Source organism: Thunnus maccoyii, chromosome 13 (genome assembly GCF_910596095.1).
Source record: "Thunnus maccoyii chromosome 13, fThuMac1.1, whole genome shotgun sequence".
NCBI lineage: Eukaryota > Metazoa > Chordata > Actinopteri > Scombriformes > Scombridae > Thunnus > Thunnus maccoyii.
The window spans coordinates 3122876-3145342 of NC_056545.1; the positions used below are offsets into that span (position 1 = coordinate 3122876).

At 38.1% G+C, this 22467-nt stretch overlaps 2 protein-coding genes across 4 annotated transcripts; one reads left to right on the forward strand and one right to left on the reverse strand.

Moving 5' to 3' along the window:
* Positions 1-611: 611 nt before the first annotated feature.
* On the reverse strand, positions 612-4236 carry alkbh4 (alkB homolog 4, lysine demthylase). The gene is made up of 3 exons (XM_042431761.1): positions 4097-4236; positions 2043-2231; positions 612-1853 (listed from the first exon to the last, which is right to left on the reverse strand). Exons 1-3 carry the CDS (start codon positions 4211-4213, stop codon positions 1332-1334), a joined length of 828 nt encoding a protein of 275 aa, XP_042287695.1. The 5' UTR covers positions 4214-4236; the 3' UTR covers positions 612-1331.
* On the forward strand, positions 4154-20497 carry lrwd1 (leucine-rich repeats and WD repeat domain containing 1). 3 transcript variants are annotated; one of them, XM_042431759.1, is made up of 16 exons: positions 4154-4236; positions 7020-7106; positions 7541-7775; positions 8387-8506; positions 8719-8865; positions 8969-9061; positions 9286-9654; positions 9960-10077; positions 10166-10275; positions 11614-11824; positions 13690-13762; positions 14130-14273; positions 14973-15076; positions 15984-16145; positions 17746-17855; positions 18561-20497. In XM_042431759.1, the coding sequence occupies exons 2-16, from the start codon at positions 7027-7029 to the stop codon at positions 18711-18713; spliced, it is 2229 nt and encodes a 742-aa protein (XP_042287693.1). In that variant the 5' UTR covers positions 4154-4236; positions 7020-7026; the 3' UTR covers positions 18714-20497. The 3 variants fall into 3 exon arrangements, with proteins under 3 accessions (XP_042287693.1, XP_042287692.1, XP_042287694.1); XM_042431758.1 differs by lacking the exon at positions 4154-4236 and adding an exon at positions 5290-5381; XM_042431760.1 differs by lacking the exon at positions 4154-4236 and adding an exon at positions 5290-5381 and having other exon boundaries at positions 9963-10077.
* The last annotated feature ends 1970 nt before the right edge of the window (positions 20498-22467 follow it).

Genomic DNA, 22467 nt, shown 5'->3' on the forward strand with positions numbered 1-22467 from the left:
TCAGTGCCACAGCTTTGTAAGTTGCATAAAAGACCAAAATTAGCTCCCACCCTAGTTATGATGTCGTAAACATTGCTCGTACGCCCACCCTTTAGATTTAAGGTGAACGCAGAGAAACTTTCCTCCCTCAGCAGATGAATGTGAAAACAGCCCTCTAGTGTCAAACTCTGCACATTCATCATTCTGTCAAACATCCCGAAATGAAAGAATAATAATCACAACATTGAGTGGGGGGTGGGGGGGTGGGGGGTTAATTGGCGACTTTTAATTTGTAGGTGTGAATGGAAGCAACGGCAGTCTGGGAGATAGAGAAATACATTCAAATTTCTAAAACTCCATAATGTGTATTGAAAAGCAGCCAGTTGTAAAGCCATACACGATTAGCAGTAAATGAGCTAAATCGTTGAACAAAGATTTATGCTCCTTTAAAGCAGCGTATAACATGAGCTGCAGCAGCACCACAGCGGGATGACCTTCACATCAACATCCACTTCTTCTCCTCCCTTCTCCTCTTCAGGCCTTCATATCACAGCCGAACGAGGCACCAAAGGCCGAACATGAGCACGCCGGTGAATGTCAAGTTCAAGGTCACAACTGCAGTAAATCTAAAATCACATTTAAAGACAAGTTTATTTAAACCAAACTAGTTTAGCTTTACATAAGTAAATCAATTAAACCTGCTATACAGGATTGTTTTGGGAGACAGAACTTCTTTTGATTCATGGCTTTGAGAGTTTTTATTTTAAGTCAATTCATATATTTTTATATTACCAATAATAAATCATATGACAACTGCATATTCAGGTCGCACACAGTACTCTTCAGTACTACTAAAACGGTTCATTCAAGTCTCAGGAAAAACTAGTCCCTTGAATTCCCTTAGACAGAATGAGAGTTACAATATTAGTTGACTTTAGACCAAGAACGTCACACAGGCACAGGACCAAAACCCACTTCAGGAACCACATCTTATGAAGTTCACAATTTATGACAGAATATATAATGAGTCACAAGGGTTGTCCCTTTTTAAAAGGCCACTCCATATGCTGCCAACAAGTGTGGCTTCTTTCTTCTTCTACTGGTAATTTGCAGTTTCCCATATCCCAAAGTCCACTGGTCAACTGTAATTTCGGAGTGGGCAGGAAGTGGTGATGACAGTGCTGTGAGTCCTCCGAGACTGTCTCATGTGGGGAGAAGGCATAGGTTTAGCCTCCTGGCCTTCAGTCGTCTGACGGGAACTTCTTTGTTCCATTTAAGGAGGTCTGAAATAAGACACAGCTCAAGACACATCCAAGTAGTCTCGACTCTGGTGGTACAGCTTTAAGATTAGGCTATATCGGAGCTCCTTGGAAGCTCAAAGTGGTGTTCAACAGCTGAGCTCCCAGCTCTGCCTGCTGCCCTCCAGGTAGGAACTCTGCAGACAGCTCTCTGTAGGTGCTGCAAACTCTACGCTCATGAACATCCATCCTATGAATGCCGTGTTTCCATCTATGCCGCGCCTCGCCATATAACACTACTAAACATCTGCGGGGAAGATGCACAGCTACGTGGACTTCCTCCGCTAGTCCGACCTCTGGAAGGCCTTCTTCGAGGGACATAGTGAGTGTAGTATCTGATAACATGTTGACGGTGACCAGGCGTTCCCCCCACAGCCAGGAGTCGTCTAGGTGAGGGTCGATGGCAGAGCCTCGTTCAGGATGGTAATCCAGATTGCATTGCTCCACCGGTTGGAAGTCTGCTAGACTTGGCTCTTGCTGCATCCGGAGAACTACTTTATGGCTCAAAGCAGGGAGTCCGCTGAAGCTGCCAACACGCACTTTCCTTTTCTTGAAGTTCACTTTTGGGCCAAAGTCCTGCAACAAAACGAGAAGAGACTTTTGTTCATTTCATACATAATGATCTACATAATCTATCTATTATACAGCTTTATTATTACATGTTTTGGTGTTGCACATATATGGAATATAATAATAATAATTTGGATTTATATGTTAGAGTTAGACATGCATGTTGTTTTCATCAGGCCATGTGTTTCACATTACCTGTTTCCTTCGACCAGACTGGGATTGATTCCACACATCCTGGTCCATGGTGCTTATCAGCTCCTCCTCCTCCTCTTCTGATATGAAGTTCTCCCAAACGAAGACACCGGGAAAGGAGAAAGATGCCGGCTCTGCGTCTTTGCGAATGGCAAGCTTCGTCTCAGGATTGTAGAGAAAATGATGCACAGTCTGTGATAAACAAAAACAAATAATAATGTTAAGTCTGCACTACATTGAAAAGGCATAGCGGTCCCTATGTTGTCACTTCTGATGACAAGCCACAATCTGACAGTGTAGAATTCAATCTCTTTCTCAGACAGCTGGGCGGAGGAAACAGACTGAATCATCACATATCTGATCCAGATTTGGGTCACACTCCTTCTGTCCCTTCTCTAAGAAGTATGACTCAAAACTTTCAGCAGCACTTTCTATTGTAATTATGAACACTGTGGGGTCAATAACTTAAAGTAATAGGCTGACTTTATTCTACACTTTTATTGCTAAAGTCTGCACCCAACAATGCGTTAGTCTGTCTCTTGGGGAGTAACCGTGTCTGCGGCTAATTTTCAGCTACAGATTAATACACATTCGGCGCTCTAGTCAGTTTTTATAGCAACAGGAAAGTGAATGTGGGATCCTTTCAAAATAAACCACAGTGGTCGTGATCATGGTGATAGTGGAAAATATAATCTAGTACAACTGAGTGACTCGTTGATGTGTTTTTAGTTGTTTTTGTACTGCAATGGAGCTCTACAGCACAGTGATAAGCTATCAAACAATACTTGTTATTCAGATCCATTTGTTGCTGCTCTTTTTATAGGATGTGTTGACAATAAGACATGTATAGAAATCTTTTTTGTTCCTTTTGAATTTTAGATTCACTTTGACAAAAATCAGCTTCTCTTGTTTTTTCTGTCATCGGCTGTATTTATCCAAAGCACACATTCACACAGGCCCCATTGTTGGTATATCAATGCCACCAAGAAACATTCTTATCTTGTTATAATGAGGAGAATAACCAGTAAAAGGCTATGAAGAATCCTCAGTGTAGAAAACTCACTGACAGTGTACTTTAATCCATGCAGCCTTCTGTGTCCCTCCAGCTGATCACTGAGAGATAAAACTGCCTCTAGGAGGTCAAAACATTGTTTCTTCTCTACGGCCCAACCCATTTACAGATAACAATGTACAATGTTATACTAGAACTACACTTATCTATATTTATTTAACAGCTTTAGTTATTTCAGATGAAGATTTGACACAAGGAATAATATAACAAGCTTTTAAAATACAACACATTGTTAAAGATGAAACCAGTGGTTTGTGTGTAGTCGGGGTCACATTTCAGATGTCTATGAGTTGTTAACAGCTCCACCAAATAGTGATTTTTCACTCTAAACTTCTCACATGGTTTCATTTCAATAAATGTTCAAATGATCCAATATTTCAGCAAAAATCAAAGATTAGAGAAAAAGTCCAAAAAACAGCTTTGTGTATCAGAACTTTGTTTTTTCTTCTTTCCTCTCCCATTAATCATCTCACGACCCCTCAGATTTATCTGGTGACCCTTTGGAGGGCCCCGACCCCTAGGTTGGGAACCAGTGGACTAAACTAGCTAACTGTATATAAAGTAGTTGAAACTAGCTCCACCTCCAGCAGCTACAACAGTAACATGCTGCTCTAACACTGATGCTTCACTATTAATAATCTAATAATGTCATATATAATAATAAAACACTACTTTTACTGCAATACTTTAAGTACATTATGATGCTAATACTTATGTACTTTCTACTTAAGTAAGATTTTTCACGCAGGACTTTTATTTGTAATGGAGTATTTCTTTTTTATTGCTGTATTGGTACCTTTACTTCAGTAAATCATATATATACTTGTTACACCGCTGTAGTTCAGTAATAAAGTTTAGACATAGGATGGAATGTCCCGTGAGGGCATCCGTAGCTAGTTGTAAGTAGCGCTAGCAGCAGTTTAGCGTCCATATTCTGGTACTAACATCGATGTAAAATACATCGTTTTTAACCATAATTGTTTACCTTTGGTACATTCGCTTCCAAATGTTTAATTTCTTTCCACTTTTCACAGAGAAGACACCGCCGAATGCCTTTACAAGCACAAGGAGCGATACCGTCAGCGCTGCTAGGAGCCATCATACCTGCATCTTCTTCTACTGTCGGTAACAAAGCTGCTGTAATAGATCAATATCGCCACCTAACGGACCGTGTAGTTTTTATTTTTATATTTATATACGGTATATATATATATTTTTTATTGTATTATTATTTACGTTTTTAATGATTATTTAACTCTTTTTTGATCAGAAAACGAAAAGGTGATGAAAGATCTGTTTTAAGATTTAACATTTCAACACCAACATGCAGGCATTGCATCTGTATAATACATATAGGAAATGATCCAACCAGTTGTAACCTATAAATAATACAAGAAAAAAAAAAAGATTAAGAAATTAACAAATATGGATATAATAATACAGTATAACGACACATGTTTATAGAAAAACGTGACAGACAGGAAATAAGTTGGTATTTTGGTGTATAGAATTTAGTTATTACCACAACACTGAAACCCCAAATTTGATATCGATCAATCAATAGATAGATAGATAGATAGATATATGGTAACAGTTATATTACAGATATATTAAGATAAGATATTCTCTATTGTCCCAGAGGGAGAATTATGCAGCTGCATGAAACTGTTAAATACAGCTACATATAGAAAAATACTAGGTGCACATAATATAGGTACACAACTTCTTTATGTACACAACCCTGGACAGTCACAAACAACAAATTTTAAATATTATCTAATATCTTATTTACACAATAATGCAGTATGAGGACAAGTATAAGGACAAATGTGAAAAAGACAACTACTTTTTTAAATTGAGTTTTCATTACTTACAGCAATATATCAATATATCAATAGAGTCCATGAAAACCACAGAGCACATACACAAGAAACAAATGCACGCTCACACAAATAAACAAATAAAATGAAACACAATTACATTATACAATCACTTTGAAAATAAATAAAATAACATAAACCAACTATCAGATATATAATAAGTGATACGTTTCACCAGTCTTTACACAACTGTACAAATGTAGGTTTAAAAATATTTCTGATTTTGAATATGTTAATATTCATTAGTTTAATCATTAGTTTTGCCTGGGAGGCTGAACGGGGGGTAAAGAAGCTCAAAGTTATTTAAACCACGCCCACCGGAAGTACGTAGTTTCCCCGCGAAAGCTCATTTCTGCGGTAGTTGTGTGCACTCAGGTTGCTGGAGTCCCTGTAAGTACTTTTAACTGCAAATATTAACAAATTTATGAACCTAATGTTTGTTTCTGAAAGACAAACGATTGTGATTCGCACTAAAACTCAATAATGTTTGATTTATTGTGTGTTATATTAACGTTTAGCCACGAGATGCAAAGACATGGCAGTTAGTTCTTCCAACGTGGCTAAGTTAGCTAACTGAGCGTTAACCTCTGTTGTATGTAAGAAAAACATCTTTCGAGGGTATTGATACAAGTTAGATAGGTTTCCTCAACAAATGTAGATAGGTACAAGCTAAAAACAGGCATTCAAAGGTAAGGAAACGTTCCTGAAAAGCTGGTATTGTTCGAGCTGTAAAAACTACAGTTGTGGGTGAAACTTGTGTGTTGTTGTTTGGTTGTTGTCTGTGACCATTCTCAGGTAAATGACTTCTTCTCTGTAGTATTATACTTATTTATATTTCTGATATACACCCATCTTACATCTTAAACGTGTGTTTTTTATTAGAGGAAACTTTTCATTCATCAAGCAGATTTCATACAACTTTTTAGGGAAATCTTTGCTAGGTTAACAATGAAATGGGGGGAAAAGACAAAGCAGAAGCTCCCTAAACAATGTATCACGCATGTGAGTACAAAGGAGAACAATCAAGACTTTACTGTAACCATTATATGAATTTAAAACCAAGGAGATTTGACAAGAAGTCATACTTTCATTAGTTGTATACATGAAACCTTCACAGAACAGATCTTAAGTATATTTATCGTCACAATAACCAAAAAACTACCAACAAGAACATGCAGATTCCAGATGAGTGAAATGCTTTAAAACCACATGCTGTGATTGACTTGTATGTGGAAACAAGGAAGCAAACGGAGTAGAGGAGTAGAAAGCTACTCCATGTGGTAATAGCGTGAGTGCAAACTTGTCTGAACCTCCTGAAACAAAGAGACCAAGTCTAAACATCAACAACTCCAGGATCAATATGTCTTGTATGAAGAAATATTGCAACTCTATCCACTATTGTGTAATCAGTAATATTTACAAACAACCAGTTTAAAGTCAATGCAAACAGCTTTGCCTTACCAGACAAAAAAGGGTCTGGACTAAGTAAATTAAAGGCACAATGCAAAGTTTTTATCACGTATGTTTACATTCAGTGTTTCTAACCATTATACATCATGTCCATCCTTGATACTTAAGAGTTGTGTTTCAATCCTTATAAAACTTTTGCAAAGCCAGTTTAGAAATATTTTGAGACCTGCATTGTTTACATTCATGTCTTCTTCTTCTTCCCTCCCTTTTGCTGGTACATTGCTATGTTTTTTTTTTGGTGTGTTGCTGCCACCATCTGGCGGTCAGTGGAATAGTGTGAAACTGTGGGCAGGAACGTGTATTGCCTCGCCCAGTTGCTTGAGGAGCACGTAATGTAAAAGCGTAGTTGGGGTTTGGTCAGTACACCTTGACGTCACTGTTACAGATTCAACAAGCACATTTCTGACCATTTGAAGCACAACAGACGTGAATCTTTCAACCAGAAGAGGGCATTGAAATAAGATATTACCGCTCTGTTTATAAATTTACTCACCTGCGTTCTTGCTTTGCAGTTGTTTCTCTGATATCTTCATTTATGAATTGTCGTCTTCCCTACAGATAAGCAATGGAGAAAATAACTGAGAAACTGTTACTGGAGAAAGGCTCTCCAAAAACCAACAAACTGGAGCAAATCAAGACACTGAAGTAAGCTTTTATTCTTTTATTTGTGTTATGTAGTAGAGCTATGAACACTAATTAATGTTTCTTATAAACTTTCTAGAACAATGTAATTAAAATGTAACATGAGGAAAAAAAAGTGAAGCTCTTTAACTTTATTGGATTTTGACATTGAGTGTAAACTCATGTCATCACAATTTTTCCACTTTTTGATTTTTTTTTTTTGGGAACATTTTCTCCACCTTTATTAATTTGTTATGAATGCGTAATGTAAAGCATTGGAATTCATTTGAAACTGAGGTTGTGTAAAGATGGGATCTTATTGCTTTTATACATTATTGAAGAACCTTGAGTCTTAATTGCAATGATGAGATTAAAAGATAAGTTGTCGCTAAGGTCATTAAAGAACTATTTTATTTTTTCTATGAGGAAACACTGACTTTGAGCTCTCTGTCGTTCAGTCTATCTCGGCTGGGGCTGAAAATCCAGGACTTACCAGTCAGGCTGCTGTCTCGCCTTCAGTCCCTGGAGCGGTTGGAGCTGTCTGGGAACAGGCTGCAGGAGTTTGCCAAGAATCTGGAGCTGCCTGCGCTTCGCTACCTGGACCTCAGTGATAACCAGATGGAGGATGTTACCACTCTGGAGTCTCTAAGCAGTCTGGAGGAACTCAAGATGGAGAACAACCTTTATATTACTGTGAGGACGTGATTTATGGTTTTGTTTACTGTTTATAATCCACAGTTTGTTTCTTTTTGGTAGAGCACTGTTAAGACTCGTCATATCATATCCATAATATGTTAAAGGACTACACCAGTTCTCTAGTTTATTCACTACAAATTATATCTCAGTGGCTCAGTTGTTTCACTCAGGTTTGGTTCCCTCCACTGGTTGGGGCATTTGAAGGCCAGATTGAGTAATAGATCCTTGAGTTTGAAAGTTTATCAGATGCCAAAACCCTGCAGAGCAGATTATAATAGTACGGGGAAAGATTTCACTGATCTGGAGAGTTAGACTTTCCCTGTCTGGTAAATGCTCAAGCACCCACTTATAACTCAGGCTTTTTGTTATAAATTTGTCATCTCCAAGGCCAAGCTGAGGTAACCTTAATGACATCACTGTGACATCATCAGTTATTTTCTCAGACTCCAGCCGCAGGTCGTAAAACTGTTTTCACAGGCACACCGTAATACTGCCCATAATTAATAAACTGAGATCAATCTCATTCACAGAATTGTCGTGCTGTGGCGTGTATTTAAGAAGTGCTTTTGAGATAAAAATGAGATGACAATGTTACTTCTCTTCATCAGGTGAGCGATAATTACAAGCTGATGGTGTTGTTGCCTAACCTGAGGATTTACAACGGTAAAGATGTCAGCACTACTGCCAACCACCTGCGCTACGTGTACAGTGAGAACCTGCAGACCAGGGTAAGGGACTGACTGCTTAATTTGACTTATTATGATATCGTCAGTAATCCAGTATTATACTCCATAATGTATTAAGTCTTTTGCTAAGAATAATTTAAGTTTGGTTACAATTTCTCTGTAGTGTTTGTAAAAATAAACGTGGCAGTATAGCACCTTTTTACCGCACAGGCTGTTGCTGTTGTCAGTGTACAAACTGTATTTGGTTATTTTAGATCACTGCACTTTGGGAGAAGAGCTTCAGTCTCCCGGATCCCATCACAGCAGAGAAAATGTCCGCCCTGGAGACAAACTTTGTCAGCACTGCCCGCCAACAGGTTAAATATGGACCCAATTCAGTCAGCGACTTCACCAAATGGAGAGTAAGTTTAGGATGTGAGAGACGTCCTCAGGTTTTCTCAGGCTAAACGAGAGGCAAATTGATTAAAATGCAGCATAAATATAGTTCATTTTCTCTGTTCTTAGGTGGAAATTATGGCCAAGGAGTATCTGCACTCTCTGACAGAACAAAAGGATGAAACGGAGAGCAAGGAGTCGACTGACACTAAAGAGAACTGCGTAAGACTGAAAGCAGTGACACTGTTGGGTCTAATTAGAAGTTTTTTTTTACAAAGAACTGGGCAATATTGATAAAATTAAACCTTATTTTTTGATCCAGTACCACTATTAATATAATAATGTGATGTAGTTGTGTGTTGGGTAGTATGATCTAGGGATAGTAAAGGAAATATAGGATGTTTTTAATCTTAAAGTTTGTTTTGTGTCTTTGCTTTGTTAATCAGGAAGTTACAACACCCGCCAAAAGGAAGCAAATTTTAGTAATGGACTCCGACATAAACTTGACACCTCGCAAAAAACTGCGTGAAGATTTCCCAGTCTCTTTAGTCGAAGACAGTCCTTGCAAATCCAGCCTCCGCCTCAAACACCAGACAGTAACCCAGGCCGACACCATCAGGATGAGCCCCCGAAAGAAAGATCAGCCTCCCACAACCCCCACCAGAGGACAGACGAGGACGGAGACACCCGGGAGAGGTTCGAAAACGCGGCAAACCAAAGAGAACGGAGCTCAGGTTAAACAGAAGGAAGCTGTCGGAGCTGCGAGGCTGCAGAGAGACGCCGACATGTTGCACACAATAAAGAGCAAGACAAAGGTAATGTAAAGCTATTCCTGATGTGATTTAAGATTGTGGGATTACAAAATCAAGTTTGTTTGGTGTTTCCTATGAACTTCATTGACAATTTTGACTCATACAAACAGATTTTTTTAACAACCATTGGCCAGATTTTCAAGGAACATACTGTGAATATTCATGGTTCCCAGAGAAGAAATCCTAATGTTTTTGATGAAAATTTTGAAATATCCACTTATAGAATAATGAAATTCTGTAAATGCTATTCTTGTCTTCAGTTCAGCCGCATGTCTGTACATCTTTGTCCACATGTGTCCTTCCTCCAGCAGCTGGTGTGTCTGAAGCCAGTCCACGTCCTCCAGTGCCACAGTAAACAGGACAGCTCAGAGGACTTCTCTACCCAGCTGTGGGCCTGTGCTTTCCAGCCGCTGCCAGACAACACTGGTACACATTTAGAAAAACAGTTATTTAATTAACTTTCCCACAACCAGAGGAAAGATGAAATAAACTTTGTCTCTTCTTCTATATTTAGCAGGCAGTGGTGGAGGAAGCCGCTTGGTTGCGACCTGCGGTGGAGACTCTCTCTGTGTGATTGACTGTGAAACAGGGATGGTGATGAAGAAGTACAAAGTTCCTGGCGAGGTCTGCTCCATTTATTCTCCGAGTCTACACATAGCATAGCTCTAAAGGGTGTCTTGCTGTCTTGTCTTTGTCTTTGCTGCTTTGGGTGCGTTTCCATGCAAAGAAAAACTCATTGAAGTCGATTGTATTTTCCATCCTGTTAATTTTTATTTGTATATTTAACACCTCTCATACAGGTTAGTTCAATGCAAAGTGCTTCACAGATGACTGACAAGCCGATAATAAGACAGAACAAATGTAAACAGTAAAACAATTTGAGACTAAAGGCCTTTACACATACACAGCGATGCGAATAAAAGACACGAAACTGCAAAATAATCGCTTTCGAATAGTTTGCATCAAAACTATTCACACCGGCAGCGATGCATATTTGCGACAGAAACACAGACACATGAATTTGCGACAGTTCATTCTGCTGTCAGTCAGCCTGGTGAAAGCAGTTTGTCCAGCGGCTGCTTCAGGTCGGAGCCGGTGTGGATTGAACGGATATAACGCTCCCCTCTTCTTTTGTCGAGTGAGGAGAAGAAGGACAAGATCATCATCATCACTGGAGGATGATGATCTCCGACCTGCGTTCAGCGTCTCATGTCCACAGAAGCAGCCGCTGGACAAACTGCCTTCACCAGGCTGACTGACAGCAGGAAGTTACTGAACCTAAACAGTTTGCATGTCCGCTCCATGGGAAGGAATCCACAGTGTCTATATTTCTCCGCCCAACGTAGCGAGTGAACCTACCTGTCTGTCTGCAGTGCTCACAGACAGACTGGGAGCTGATTAATCAATATAGATACAGTAAATAAGTTCAGAACACACACAGCAGGATACTCAACACCCCACGCGGACTGTCGCAAGAAACAGCTGTCTGTGATGCTTTTATTCGCTGTGTGAAAACTCAGAAAAATCGACCTTGTTCTGAAAAAAAAATCACTTTTTCGCCTCGTAATATTTGCGTTGTGTTAAAGTCCTCATGACACAAACAACAGTTCCAAAAAATATATTGATGTGCAAATTAATCGCACAAAAAAATCGCGCTCAGTGTGTAAAGGCCTTTATACACGCTAGAAATACAAATTATGGAAATGGAATGTAAACCAATATCATTTATTAAAGGATTTTATTAAAAAAATCTCATAGTTATGAGAAGTTTCCTACAGAATTCATAATTACAAGAAGATTTCAGATTGGATTTGTCAATATTTATGGTTATCTGGCAGTTGTGATAAAACTGTGGTAATGAAGGGTAAACATCGAGTATGAATGGATGTAATTGAGTATTCATATAATAATATAAGCTTGAGATGTTTGTGTAACGTTCGTTTCTTTTGTTCCTCGCAACAGGAGTTCTTCTCCCTCGCCTGGTCCACGGTCTTGATGTCCAGGGGGGGCGGGGCCTCGGCTCAACACTGCAGCATCCTGGCAGCTGCTGGGAAGAGAGGGCTGGTCAAATTGATCCACCCCAGAAACAATGTGGCCTACGGGGAGTTCAGAGCCAGCCGCAAGGCGCTGTCTGTCCTCCGCTTCAACCACCACCAGGGAAACTTCCTGTACAGTGAGTCACGGTTATTCCATACTGATAAAGAAGCAGCAGCAGTATCAGATTTTTTTGATGCCCCCTCCATTTCAGATTTGCAACATCAGACAGATTAAAGTGAAATTATTAAAGATTAAAGATAATTCTGCTTTATTACAACTTATTTTTCTGGTTTTTGCCATTTCTTTTAGTAGTTCACTTTTTCATAAAAGCATGAAACTGGGCACACTTGTACAGTTTGGGGCCTTGAACATTTTCAGAAATGGAGCCTCATGGTGGCCATGGCGACCAATTTGCTTTCCGACATAACGTAGTTATGTATATCGCATCATATCTCCTGAACCAAACATAACATAACACAGAAAAAGTGATGTCTACCCCCATGTTTTGATGACCAAGGATTACAATGATACCATGTACAACATCATAAACTGTTCAGGTGAATAGTTAATGGTGAATTCATTGATGCTGTGAGAAGGAAATCACAGTAGAGGAAAACCGAGGCTAGACTTTATATCATGTCCGTTACATGCATGTTGTGTAAAGTTTTAAAAGCATTAAAGCCTCTGGAAACGTGGCTTGAAATCATAAAAATGCATATATGATATCAAAGTTGAGTGTCTCATTAAGCATCTGAATGAAAATAAACATTCATAATTACTAGAAAACTTAGCTCAAAAACAGCACATTTGGCTGCTCAAACCATTTCTCAGGACTGTGTGGGCGCGTCCAGATCACATTTGATTGACAGCTCACTTTCAGCTCAAGTACCGTTTTATTTTCTATTCATTCACTAAAACTTTTTGCTGATATGGAATAAAATACAAAATCTATCAAATGGACCCTACTTGGTTGAAAGCTTGAATGATCCACTTACTAACAAACTAGGTTAGACCACCTGAAACTGTGTTTTTATTTAACTATACCTCCTGGAGTATGGCGCCAATCGTTTTAGCATCTTCCATTCACTTACATGAAACGGTTAGCATTAGCTTTTCTATTCAAAACTTTTGAGCTTATTATCAACTATCCCAGTGGTCTACTAGTTATCTTGACTAATCGGCTAACTAGCAGACTAGAATAGACCACACATATCTGTTTTTATTGAACTATACCTCCCAGACTACGAAGCTAAGTGTTTTAGCATCTTTCATTCACTTACATGAAACGGTTAGCATTAGCATTGTTATGCTACACTTTTGAGCTACTTATCCACTCCATGATTAATACAGATTTGGATGGTGTACCCAAGTCTGCTAGTTAGCTTAACACAGTAACTTTCAAACCATGTCAGGCTAATTTGAATTCTCATTCTAGCTAAAAGCAAAGAAAAGTGCACTGCATTGTTTTCTCATGCGGGAGATGAGAGTAAGTGTTGTGAAGTCAGCTTGACCAGATAGCCATGTCAATCATTTTCTCCTAAATATGATTGGGCAGGTATTTATTACGTAATAAATTCCCCAGTTTAGCTCCACCTACCTGCAACCCAGTAACAAGGGAAGGGGAGAGACTTTCTAAAGAATTACAGAGACTATGTTCTCATACTTTTTAGGTGTTTACTATATGCACATTAGATCCCAAATTACATAATTAGTAGCCAATCTTGGATTTGCCTTTCCAGGGGCTTTAATGTCCAATATATGACAATTTGAACATCAATATAGCAGTAAACAAGTATTTCCTATGTAAAGATATAATGGAGTGATGGCGTCCTGAGCAGAGAATGAAGTCACACACCCTCTGTGTGTGATGTTATCCGAGCTTCTCTGCTCTTTGCTTTGATAGCTGGTCCAGCTGCACGTCTTTATTTATTATAGTAATAACAGTAGTAAATCTGATTGACTTCAGTACATGGTCTCACCAGTTCACCTTCTCTTTTGTAGCGGGATCCTATGATAACAAGATAGTGATGTGGGACATCGGTGGAGTGGACAGCCAGTACAACTACAAAGTTGTGTGAGTATTTCTGCTTGAACCAGGCGCTCTTATTCCTTCCTAGAAGGTGTTTTTAGCATTTCCTCTTTAACAGAAATTGCAAAATTTCCCTTTTTATAAAGTATTATTTTGACATAACTGGGTGTACGTGAGGTGCCAAGATATATACATGGCAGGGGAAGTCTTGTGACATTTTATTCTGCACATTTTGCAACTTCATTTTCAGTATCTTGAAGTAACTTTGGGTTCTCTGCTTGAATTAAAATGAAAATTCTTGGAGTCTAAACATATATCAGCTGTACATATACATTTGTAAAGATGATGTAATGGGTCCAGCAGGGTAGAGTAGATCTTCTGACCGTGATGTTTCTGCTCTTTGACCTTCCAGTCAGCTGCTGGTGTTGGAGATCAGCGCCACCCCTCTGCACATCTGCCTCATCCCCACTTCCCCCAAAACACACCTACTGACTGGCTGTGAGGACGGCCTGTACTGCTTCAACACACAACTCGGTACCAACAACACCACCAAGAGGTAAAGGCATCCGCAGTGTGTGAGTGATATTAGGATAGGATAGGCAAGTTTATTTACAACAAGGCAATTCAAAGTGCTTTACATAGAGCATAAAAGGCATCAAACACAATTAAAAAGACATATAAAAACAATTAAAAAGTGTTAAATTTGGAAATAAAAAAGCTAAAAAGTGAATAAGACAGATAAAACAAGAGAATAAAAGCTACAGTGCAGTGTAAAATATTAACCCTTAACGTGGTTTAATGAAAGGCGGCAAACAGAAAAGTCTTCAGCTGTGCGGCAGCGCTCTGAATCAGCTGCAGCTGTCTGATCGATTTTTTAGGGAGACCTGTGAAGACCGTTACAGTAGTCGAGTCTACTTAAGATAAATGCAGGACAAGTTTTTCCAAATCCTGCCGAGACATAAGTCCTTTAATCCTTGATATATGCTTCAGGTGATAGTAGGCTGACTTTGTAATTGTCTTAATGTGGCTGTTGAAGTTCAGGTCCATGACTACACCAAGATTTCTGGCTTAGTTTGTGGTTTTTAACATTATTACTTCCTTGGCTCCAAAACCAGTTATTTCAGTTTTGTCTTTGTTTAATTGAAGAAAATTCTGGCACATCCAATCATTGACTGGCTATTGGTAGCCAGTTACTCGACCCTGATAAATGTGGACCAGCTAGTATCATATAGTATGATTTTTTTTTTCTCACTAGGTCTAAAGAAATGGAGATAACTTTCCCCATATATAAGAAGGAAGACAAAGACCATGACTACCATACCGTCGACGGCTTGAGTTTTCTTACTGATGACATAGTGGGTAAGTGAGGCTCTTTCTTATAATATACCAAGGTACCACTGTAGTTTCTTTTACAGTGCCTTTTTAAAAGTATGCCCATTGGGGGGCACCATTGGGTTACGCTGGATTTTTAGGCATGCCATGGTCCAGACTGAAGTATAGATATCCATGGTGCCCAGAGGATGAATCATAGTGTTTAACGGTATAATGATCACCAACAAACAGCACTTTGTTGGCAATAATTTAATCAAACCACAGCTGAAAAGTTTTTATGGAGCTCTATAGAGTTTATTTTCCCCTCAGCTGTGCTGTATGTTGGAAGAGAGCGTCTCATGTGGCCACCAAATAAAGTCAGATGCAACAATAACGCAGTTCAAATTTGATGCTCAGGTGAAACTGAGCCTGTGAGTGCCCTGTTACGCCAATGTTCTCACTAAATATCATGAGTAGAAGACCACATGATGGTGCTATAATTAAGTTTCATGACTCCTAATGTACCACATGCCAATGTATTAGTGTATCTAACCATATATTTGGTTACTATTATCCAGCTATAAAACAAGTATCAAACTCTTGAGTGATTGAACGTCATGTTGGCCATGGCGCTTTACGTTAAATACCATATCTCGCTAAAGATAGAGATATTGTATTATATGGTCTTAAATAAAGGCTGTTTCCCTTAAGGAGTTTCAATCTCCATGTTGTTGCTTGTGTTGATGTGTTTGTTAATTTGTAGTTTTGTAACTTCAGGTCTAATTAGTCAGAATGAGGGCAGTTTTGTCTTTATTTCAGTCTCAAATTGACATAAAACTCAAGATGGTAAAAAGGTCTTAAATTTCATCTGCAAAAACCTTGTTCTGCTTCCTTTTATTTCTCTTTTCTTCCTTTGTTTTTTTATTATGGGTCATCTTCTGTCTTTGTCTTCTAGCCTCTAAGAACTACATGCATGGGTCCATTTACCTGTGGAGCTGGAGCAGGACGAAGGCTCAGCGGCCCGACAAGAAGAGCAGAGAAGTGTGCGCCGTGGTTCTGGCTGAGCTGCAGTGGGCCAACACTGAGATTCCCTACCTGGCTCTGAACACCTGTCCTGGTGAGTCCGTGTCATTTAATCAGTACATTTCTTAAAATATAATGATGAACATACATTTTTCAGTACTTCAGTGCCACTTGTTTACCAAGACAAAGGAAAGAGACGCCGCAGAGAAACCACAGCTTCTTAGTTCGTCGATTATCTTTATTACCGTTTTGATACTTTGAGTTCATATGAATAATTTTCTTTAATTTACGTTAAGCACTTTGATTTGAACTTGACGTAAGGCGGCCATAGATACACATTTACATAACATATTCAAACATCCTACAAGCAAAATCATCTTACGGTAAGAAGAAGAGGAAGAAGAAAATGTGTGTATGTTGGATCCAGGTATCATCGGATAATTTGTAGTTCATTTGTAATTCAAAAACCAAAAAAACGGTAAATCTGTTATTTGTTTCAAAACAAAAAAACGTTTTTGGTGTCAGAATCAAATAACGAAAAACCAATCAAACCCGGCCCGTTTTTGGTTTTTGCCGATACGTTTTATCGTTATTCCTTTTTGGATTGAATATCGAACAGGTCTGCGGACATCAAGCCAATTCGTTTTTGCGTTTGAAACCAAAAACGGAAGTCACATGGTTTTTTTCCTTTTTTCATTTTAAACCAAAAACCAAAAACCAAATCACATGATCTATTCCTTTTCAGTTTCCAACAAAAATCCACATAACCAAATTCAAAAGACCGTGCAATTTTGGTTTAGAAATCAAGTATTTTTGTCAGTTTTGTACAATAGCGGAAGCGACTACATTAGCCTACCCATGATCCTCAGCGACCGTTGCTATGGTGAAGTCTTGCCACAACTCACCAAGATACAAAATTAGCATTAAAATATATAATACTGTATATAGCAGACAAATAGTTGATATTTAATAGTGAATAGTAAATGTAATATCATTAAAAACATACAAAAAATAAAAACAAGGCACTATAAACTACCAAAAAATGAGAGATAGAACATTAAAACATAAAATACTGTCAAGCAGATCTTGCAGAGGTCAGAAGGTTTAATACACTTGGAGTAGAAAGGGGGCGCCAAAGGCTTTAGAATATAACTTCAGACTAGATTACCTGCAGTTCTTGAGAGGATAGTAAAATCAAATCGATAGTTCTGTGCGCGGAGGCCGTTGGTCTAATTCTCAGGTGACGATGGATCGACAGCGGATGCCAAAAGTGGCAAATGACAAGAAAAGGTTATTTCATAGCCATTTTTGTGAACACTTCAGCTCTTTTTTTTTTTTTTTACATTTGATGAAAATATTGTAACTTTGTGAGAAGAGAGAGCTGTGGGTTTGAGAAAATCTATTTCCTGTTATGTGTAAACGGTGCAAATATGATCAAAAAAAGTATGGTTGCATATGAGCAGGCCAGTTGTAAACCACTTTTACTTGCTTTGAGAGTGATGTGACCCAGTTAAAGATGTTATTTATTTCGGGCCGTTGTCTGTAAATTCACATTCATTCACTGTTCTCTCCAGAACAACGTTGGCATCAAATGTCTGTATTTTCTCAGCTTTGTGTTTAAGTAACAGAGGAAAAAACCCATCTGAACCCAGCTTGATGTTACACTCGGTGTGTTTTCATTCCTCTCTTTTTAGGCCAAGCTTACATAGTGTGTGGTGATGACAAAGGCAGACTGTGGACATACCATGTCACTAATCTCCAGAAAGACCGTTTCCAGACTGGGAAACCCATCGCGCCCACTGAGGTATCCACATCCTCTAAATGTCCAGTGACTTTTAAAAGTTTGGGAAACACTCTTTAACGGATAATTCTGTTTTATTACAACTTGGATAATATTTCTCATAGATTAATTGAACAGTCGATCAACAGAAAATGAATCGATTAATCATAATTTTTTTAAGAAAAAACGTCCAAATTCTCTGATTCCAGCTTGTCAAATGTAAATGTTTTCTGGTTTCTTTAGTCCTCTATGACAGGTGATATCATATAGATAGGTGAACTGAATACACCTGACCAAACAACGAATCAGTTAATTGAGAAAATAATCAACAGATTAGTCGATAATGAAAATAATCGTCAGTAGCAGCCCCAGTTGTTTCCCAACATCTGACCAGTATTAAACTGGGATTATTCTGTCATTGTCTTTTAATGACTCTTAAAGCTGAAAGGCTTCTAAAGTATCACTGTCTGACTTTATTAATGAACTGTATTGCAACAATATCACTAGCTATTAATTAAAAATGACTTTCAAGATGTGTAATTGTTCTCTATCTTTAGTTACATAAAAGCACAATAGAGAGATGTATTTATTAGAAACATGACACAGTATTTTGTGTGCATGTTATCCTTTCCATACTGGGCAAAGACCAGTATTGAGATGTAGAACCAGCCAGTGAAACTCTCGCTTCGTTCACCGCTCAGCCGCTTTCGTGTTCTTCGTTTTTGGCAGGTGTTGGAGTGGCCGACCCCGGTGAAGAAGGGCCTCGGCCGGGTGGAGGGTCCCTCCATCAACAGTGTAGCGACGGACCCTGAGCTCCGCTACCTGGTGGCCCTTAGTGACAAGAATATGGTGATGGTGTGGAAGAGAGCGGAGTCGTCCTGAGCAAACGCCGGCTGTATGACTGTAACTCCTCGGTGGAAGTCCCTACAGATCCGTTGGATTTTTGATACAAATCTTAAGTTTTTTTTGTACTGGAGAAAAACTGTTGAGTGAAACCAAAACATTGGTATTTGTGAGTTTTCAGGAAGTCTCCCAACATGCCGCTGTCTCAGCGAAGACAGACGGACTGTAGCGATCCTGATTGTGATCTCATTTTCTTCACAATTTGTGTGAAGGGAAGTGACTTTTATGATGATGTGAGATCTATCAGAGCAAGTAACAATGACAATATTCTTTATTTTCTATATGAAAATATATCATGTGGAGTTTGGCAGAGAATTTTACTTTTTTTTTTAATGTATTTTGAAAGATCATCCAAATTCATAAAGTCCAACCATAAAACATTCATTCATTCAGTTTCACAAATGAGGTGAATTATCCAGTATGACATATGACTCAATTTACAGGAAACTGGTCATAAAAAAAGGATATAAATCTTTGAAACAAACCACCAAACTAAATTTGAGTCAACATAATTACAATAATTCAACATGGGCTGCAAATGCAACTGTAATCAGCCTCAGATGATTCGTTTTTGATCTTTTTTTTTTTTTTAGTCTCTTTAATCTGTGGTTTTGTTAGAGGCTTTTGCACAATTTTATTTCACAGTAATTGGATAAGATTTGTGACGTGTACCTGAGTATCAAATTGACTTCTACTCAGCCGCAGTGAAGAGCTGCTGACCGTGTTACTATGCTGCTACAACTCGTGTTTCCTTTCCTTCAGTATCAGAGTGCAAAGCTACTCAACAGTAACAAACCATTCACTCGTGTTCAAAAAACCAGATTAGCTGGATGGGAAATATTAAGATACTTTGGCTAAACTTCAATTTAGTCTGGATTAGTTGTAGCTGCTCAGTGGATCAAATGACTATGTGTAATGTGAAAGGTGTCACAAGTGAAACCCACAGAGAATTATCACCTGACCGCTGTTCTCATCAGTTCTACAGAGTGTTTTATCTTCTTTCACTTCATTGTTTTGGTTTTACAACCCACAGCTTTACTGTTTTGACTAACTGTACGCTACCTGGCAACCAGGCTCCGTTAGCATAGTTTAGCATTTAGCAGCTAAAGCACCAGATATTTCCCTCTGGAGTTATGTGGAAACAAAAACAGCCAAAAGGAGAGAGTATTAAATTTATAAACACAACTGCACAACTTGCTTGTGTTGCTTTGTATTTACTGGATGTGTAAACAGGCAACTGGTTATCAGTTCAAAACATTTTAAAGTCAGTGGCCTCATGAATAGAACTGAAATGTTTTGGTGCAGTTTGCGCCTTGTATTCTTTTTCTTTTTTTTTTTAATGTACATACAATATTTAATGTGAATAATTGTATGTGAATGAACCTTGTCTGCTGTTTTAAAGGCCAGTCTTTGGATCTTACTTTGTAATGTTCTAATAACAGTCAGGAATGCAAACACTCCTCACAGGATTAAAGAGGCAGAGCGGAGACGCAGCCCGGCAGCTGACTGCTGAGAGAATCAGTGCAGTACAGCGTGTTTCTTCCTGCTGTGTAATTATATTGATCTGAACAGAATGTACTGTATACATATATATATATATATATATATATATATATATATATATATATATATATATATATATATATATACTGTTCTACTGCACCCATGTTTTCAGTGTGCAGCCCATCATGGTTCATGTGTTGTGAAGTTGCACAAATATCCTCATTTACTATAATAAATGACTGTACTTTTGACTAATTGAATTCTTGTGTGTCATATCAGTAAATTTATTTTAACTGTACATTGTAATTAAATCAGTCTTTATGTTTCAGTTTTACTACATTACAAACCCCCCTGGACACCCCGGTTGTTTTGAATGTTAAAAATTAAATTACATTTCACAGTTAATATATTGAGAGTAAGCTGTTATTCATAGATAGGTGTACAAGTGGATGTCCTGTCGTTTCATGTCATGAACTTAATGAGTTTTTATTGGTCTTGCTGTGTGAGTGATGGGACAGACTGCGTATTGTTAACTCCATGTCATTGTGTCAAAGTGCGTCTCACCATCTGTTGGTGACTCCTGACTGAGGATGAGCTCTGGATCCATTTAAAATAATTTAGTGGCTGAGATCAATTAGCATGATATTTATTTTTAATTACAAGAATAATAAGTAAATTTAAGTGGCAGCCAAACAGGCGCAGATGTTTGAAGTTGTCAAATTTACTGGCGAAAAAAAATAAATGGAATAGAGATTCTGTTTAAGGTGGATTTTCCCTTCATACATTTGGACTACATACGACATAAACACTCAAAATGGATAAATTATTAATGCAAAACAATAATTATCATAACTGTAGGGTGTAACTCATAGATCAACTCTGATCTGAACCTTTGTCTTTGAGCACACCTTTACTAATGTGATCTTATCCACAAGCGTTGCATAGTAACGGCTTCTGTTCATTTCATTCATTAGGCAGCACGTTGAGCCTGAGCTTACTGATCAAAAATGCATTTTTTTGAGTGTGTTATTCTTTACTTGAAGGTGGAGCTGCAGCGATCAGCTGATTAATCAATTAGTCGATCGAAAGAAAATGAACCAGCAACTATTTTGTTAATCAATTAATTGTTTCAGTCATTTTTCAAGCAAAAAATGTCAAACATTCTGTTTCCAGCTTCTCAAATGAGACAATTTGCTGTTTTTATTTGTCATATATGACAGTAAAATTAATATTTTAAGGTTTTGAACGGTTAGTCAGACAAAACAAACAAACTGAAGACATTAACATGAGTTCTGAGACGTTGTGAATGTCACTGTTGTTTTACAGTTTTTTAACATTTCATTAACTAAATGATTCATTGAGAAAATAAGTGTACATACACAGCAGACAAAGGGCGCGAGGTAGGTGGTTACTAGGAGCCTTAAAGTAGTATTAAGTAGTTATATGAGCAATCTGAGAGTTTTATCTATATATATATATATTTTTTTTGCTCTCCCTAATTCATTTTCCACTCGGTAGTGGAACTTATTTGTGTGTTCGGTGCAGCGGTGGAAGAAGTACTCACATCCTTACTCCATTACAAGTAAAAGTCCTGCATGAAAAATCCTACTTAAGTAAAAGTACATAAGTATCAGCAGCAAAATGTACTTGAAGAATTTAAGTAAAAGTACTTGTTTAATCTTTCTGACTGATACATTATAATATATGACATCATTAGATTATTAATACTGAAGAATGTTACTGTTGCTATACTATACATACAGTTAACTAGTTTAGTCCAGTGTTCCCAACCTAGGGGTTGGGCCCCTCCAAAGGGTCGCAGGATAAATCTGATATCTGATAAAGGTCCAATACATAAATATGTTTTCAGTTTTTGGACTTTTTATCTAATCTTTGATTTTTGGTGGATCATTTGAACATTTATTGAAATGAAACCATGTGAGACGTTTATGGAAAAATCACTATTTGGTGGAGCTGTTAACAACTCATAGACATCTGAAATGAAACCACTGGTTTCATCTTTAAAAATTAGTTGTATTTTAAAGCTTGTTATATTATCCATTGTGTCAATTAATCATCTTAAAATTGTACTTCAGTACTTGAGTAAATATACTTTCCACCGCTGGTTAGGTGTGAGAGTAAACAGAGGGATCAGGCCTGAAGGAACACATCATGCTTTCTAAACAAGTACGTGTACCTGCAAACAAACTGCATTTTCAAATGTGTCTCC

Excerpts from the sequence above, each read along its gene's own strand:
- lrwd1 (XM_042431759.1), top strand. The coding sequence starts at position 7,027 with ATGGAGAAAATAACTGAGAAACTGTTACTGGAGAAAGGCTCTCCAAAA. Across the intron at positions 8,507-8,718 it reads GTGAGAACCTGCAGACCAGG|ATCACTGCACTTTGGGAGAA; the intron begins GTAAGGGACTGA and ends TGGTTATTTTAG. Across the intron at positions 8,866-8,968 it reads GCGACTTCACCAAATGGAGA|GTGGAAATTATGGCCAAGGA; the intron begins GTAAGTTTAGGA and ends CTCTGTTCTTAG.
- alkbh4 (XM_042431761.1), bottom strand. The coding sequence starts at position 4,213 with ATGATGGCTCCTAGCAGCGCTGACGGTATCGCTCCTTGTGCTTGTAAA. Across the intron at positions 2,232-4,096 it reads TGGAAGCGAATGTACCAAAG|ACTGTGCATCATTTTCTCTA; the intron begins GTAAACAATTAT and ends TGTTTATCACAG. Across the intron at positions 1,854-2,042 it reads AGTCTGGTCGAAGGAAACAG|GACTTTGGCCCAAAAGTGAA; the intron begins GTAATGTGAAAC and ends GTTTTGTTGCAG.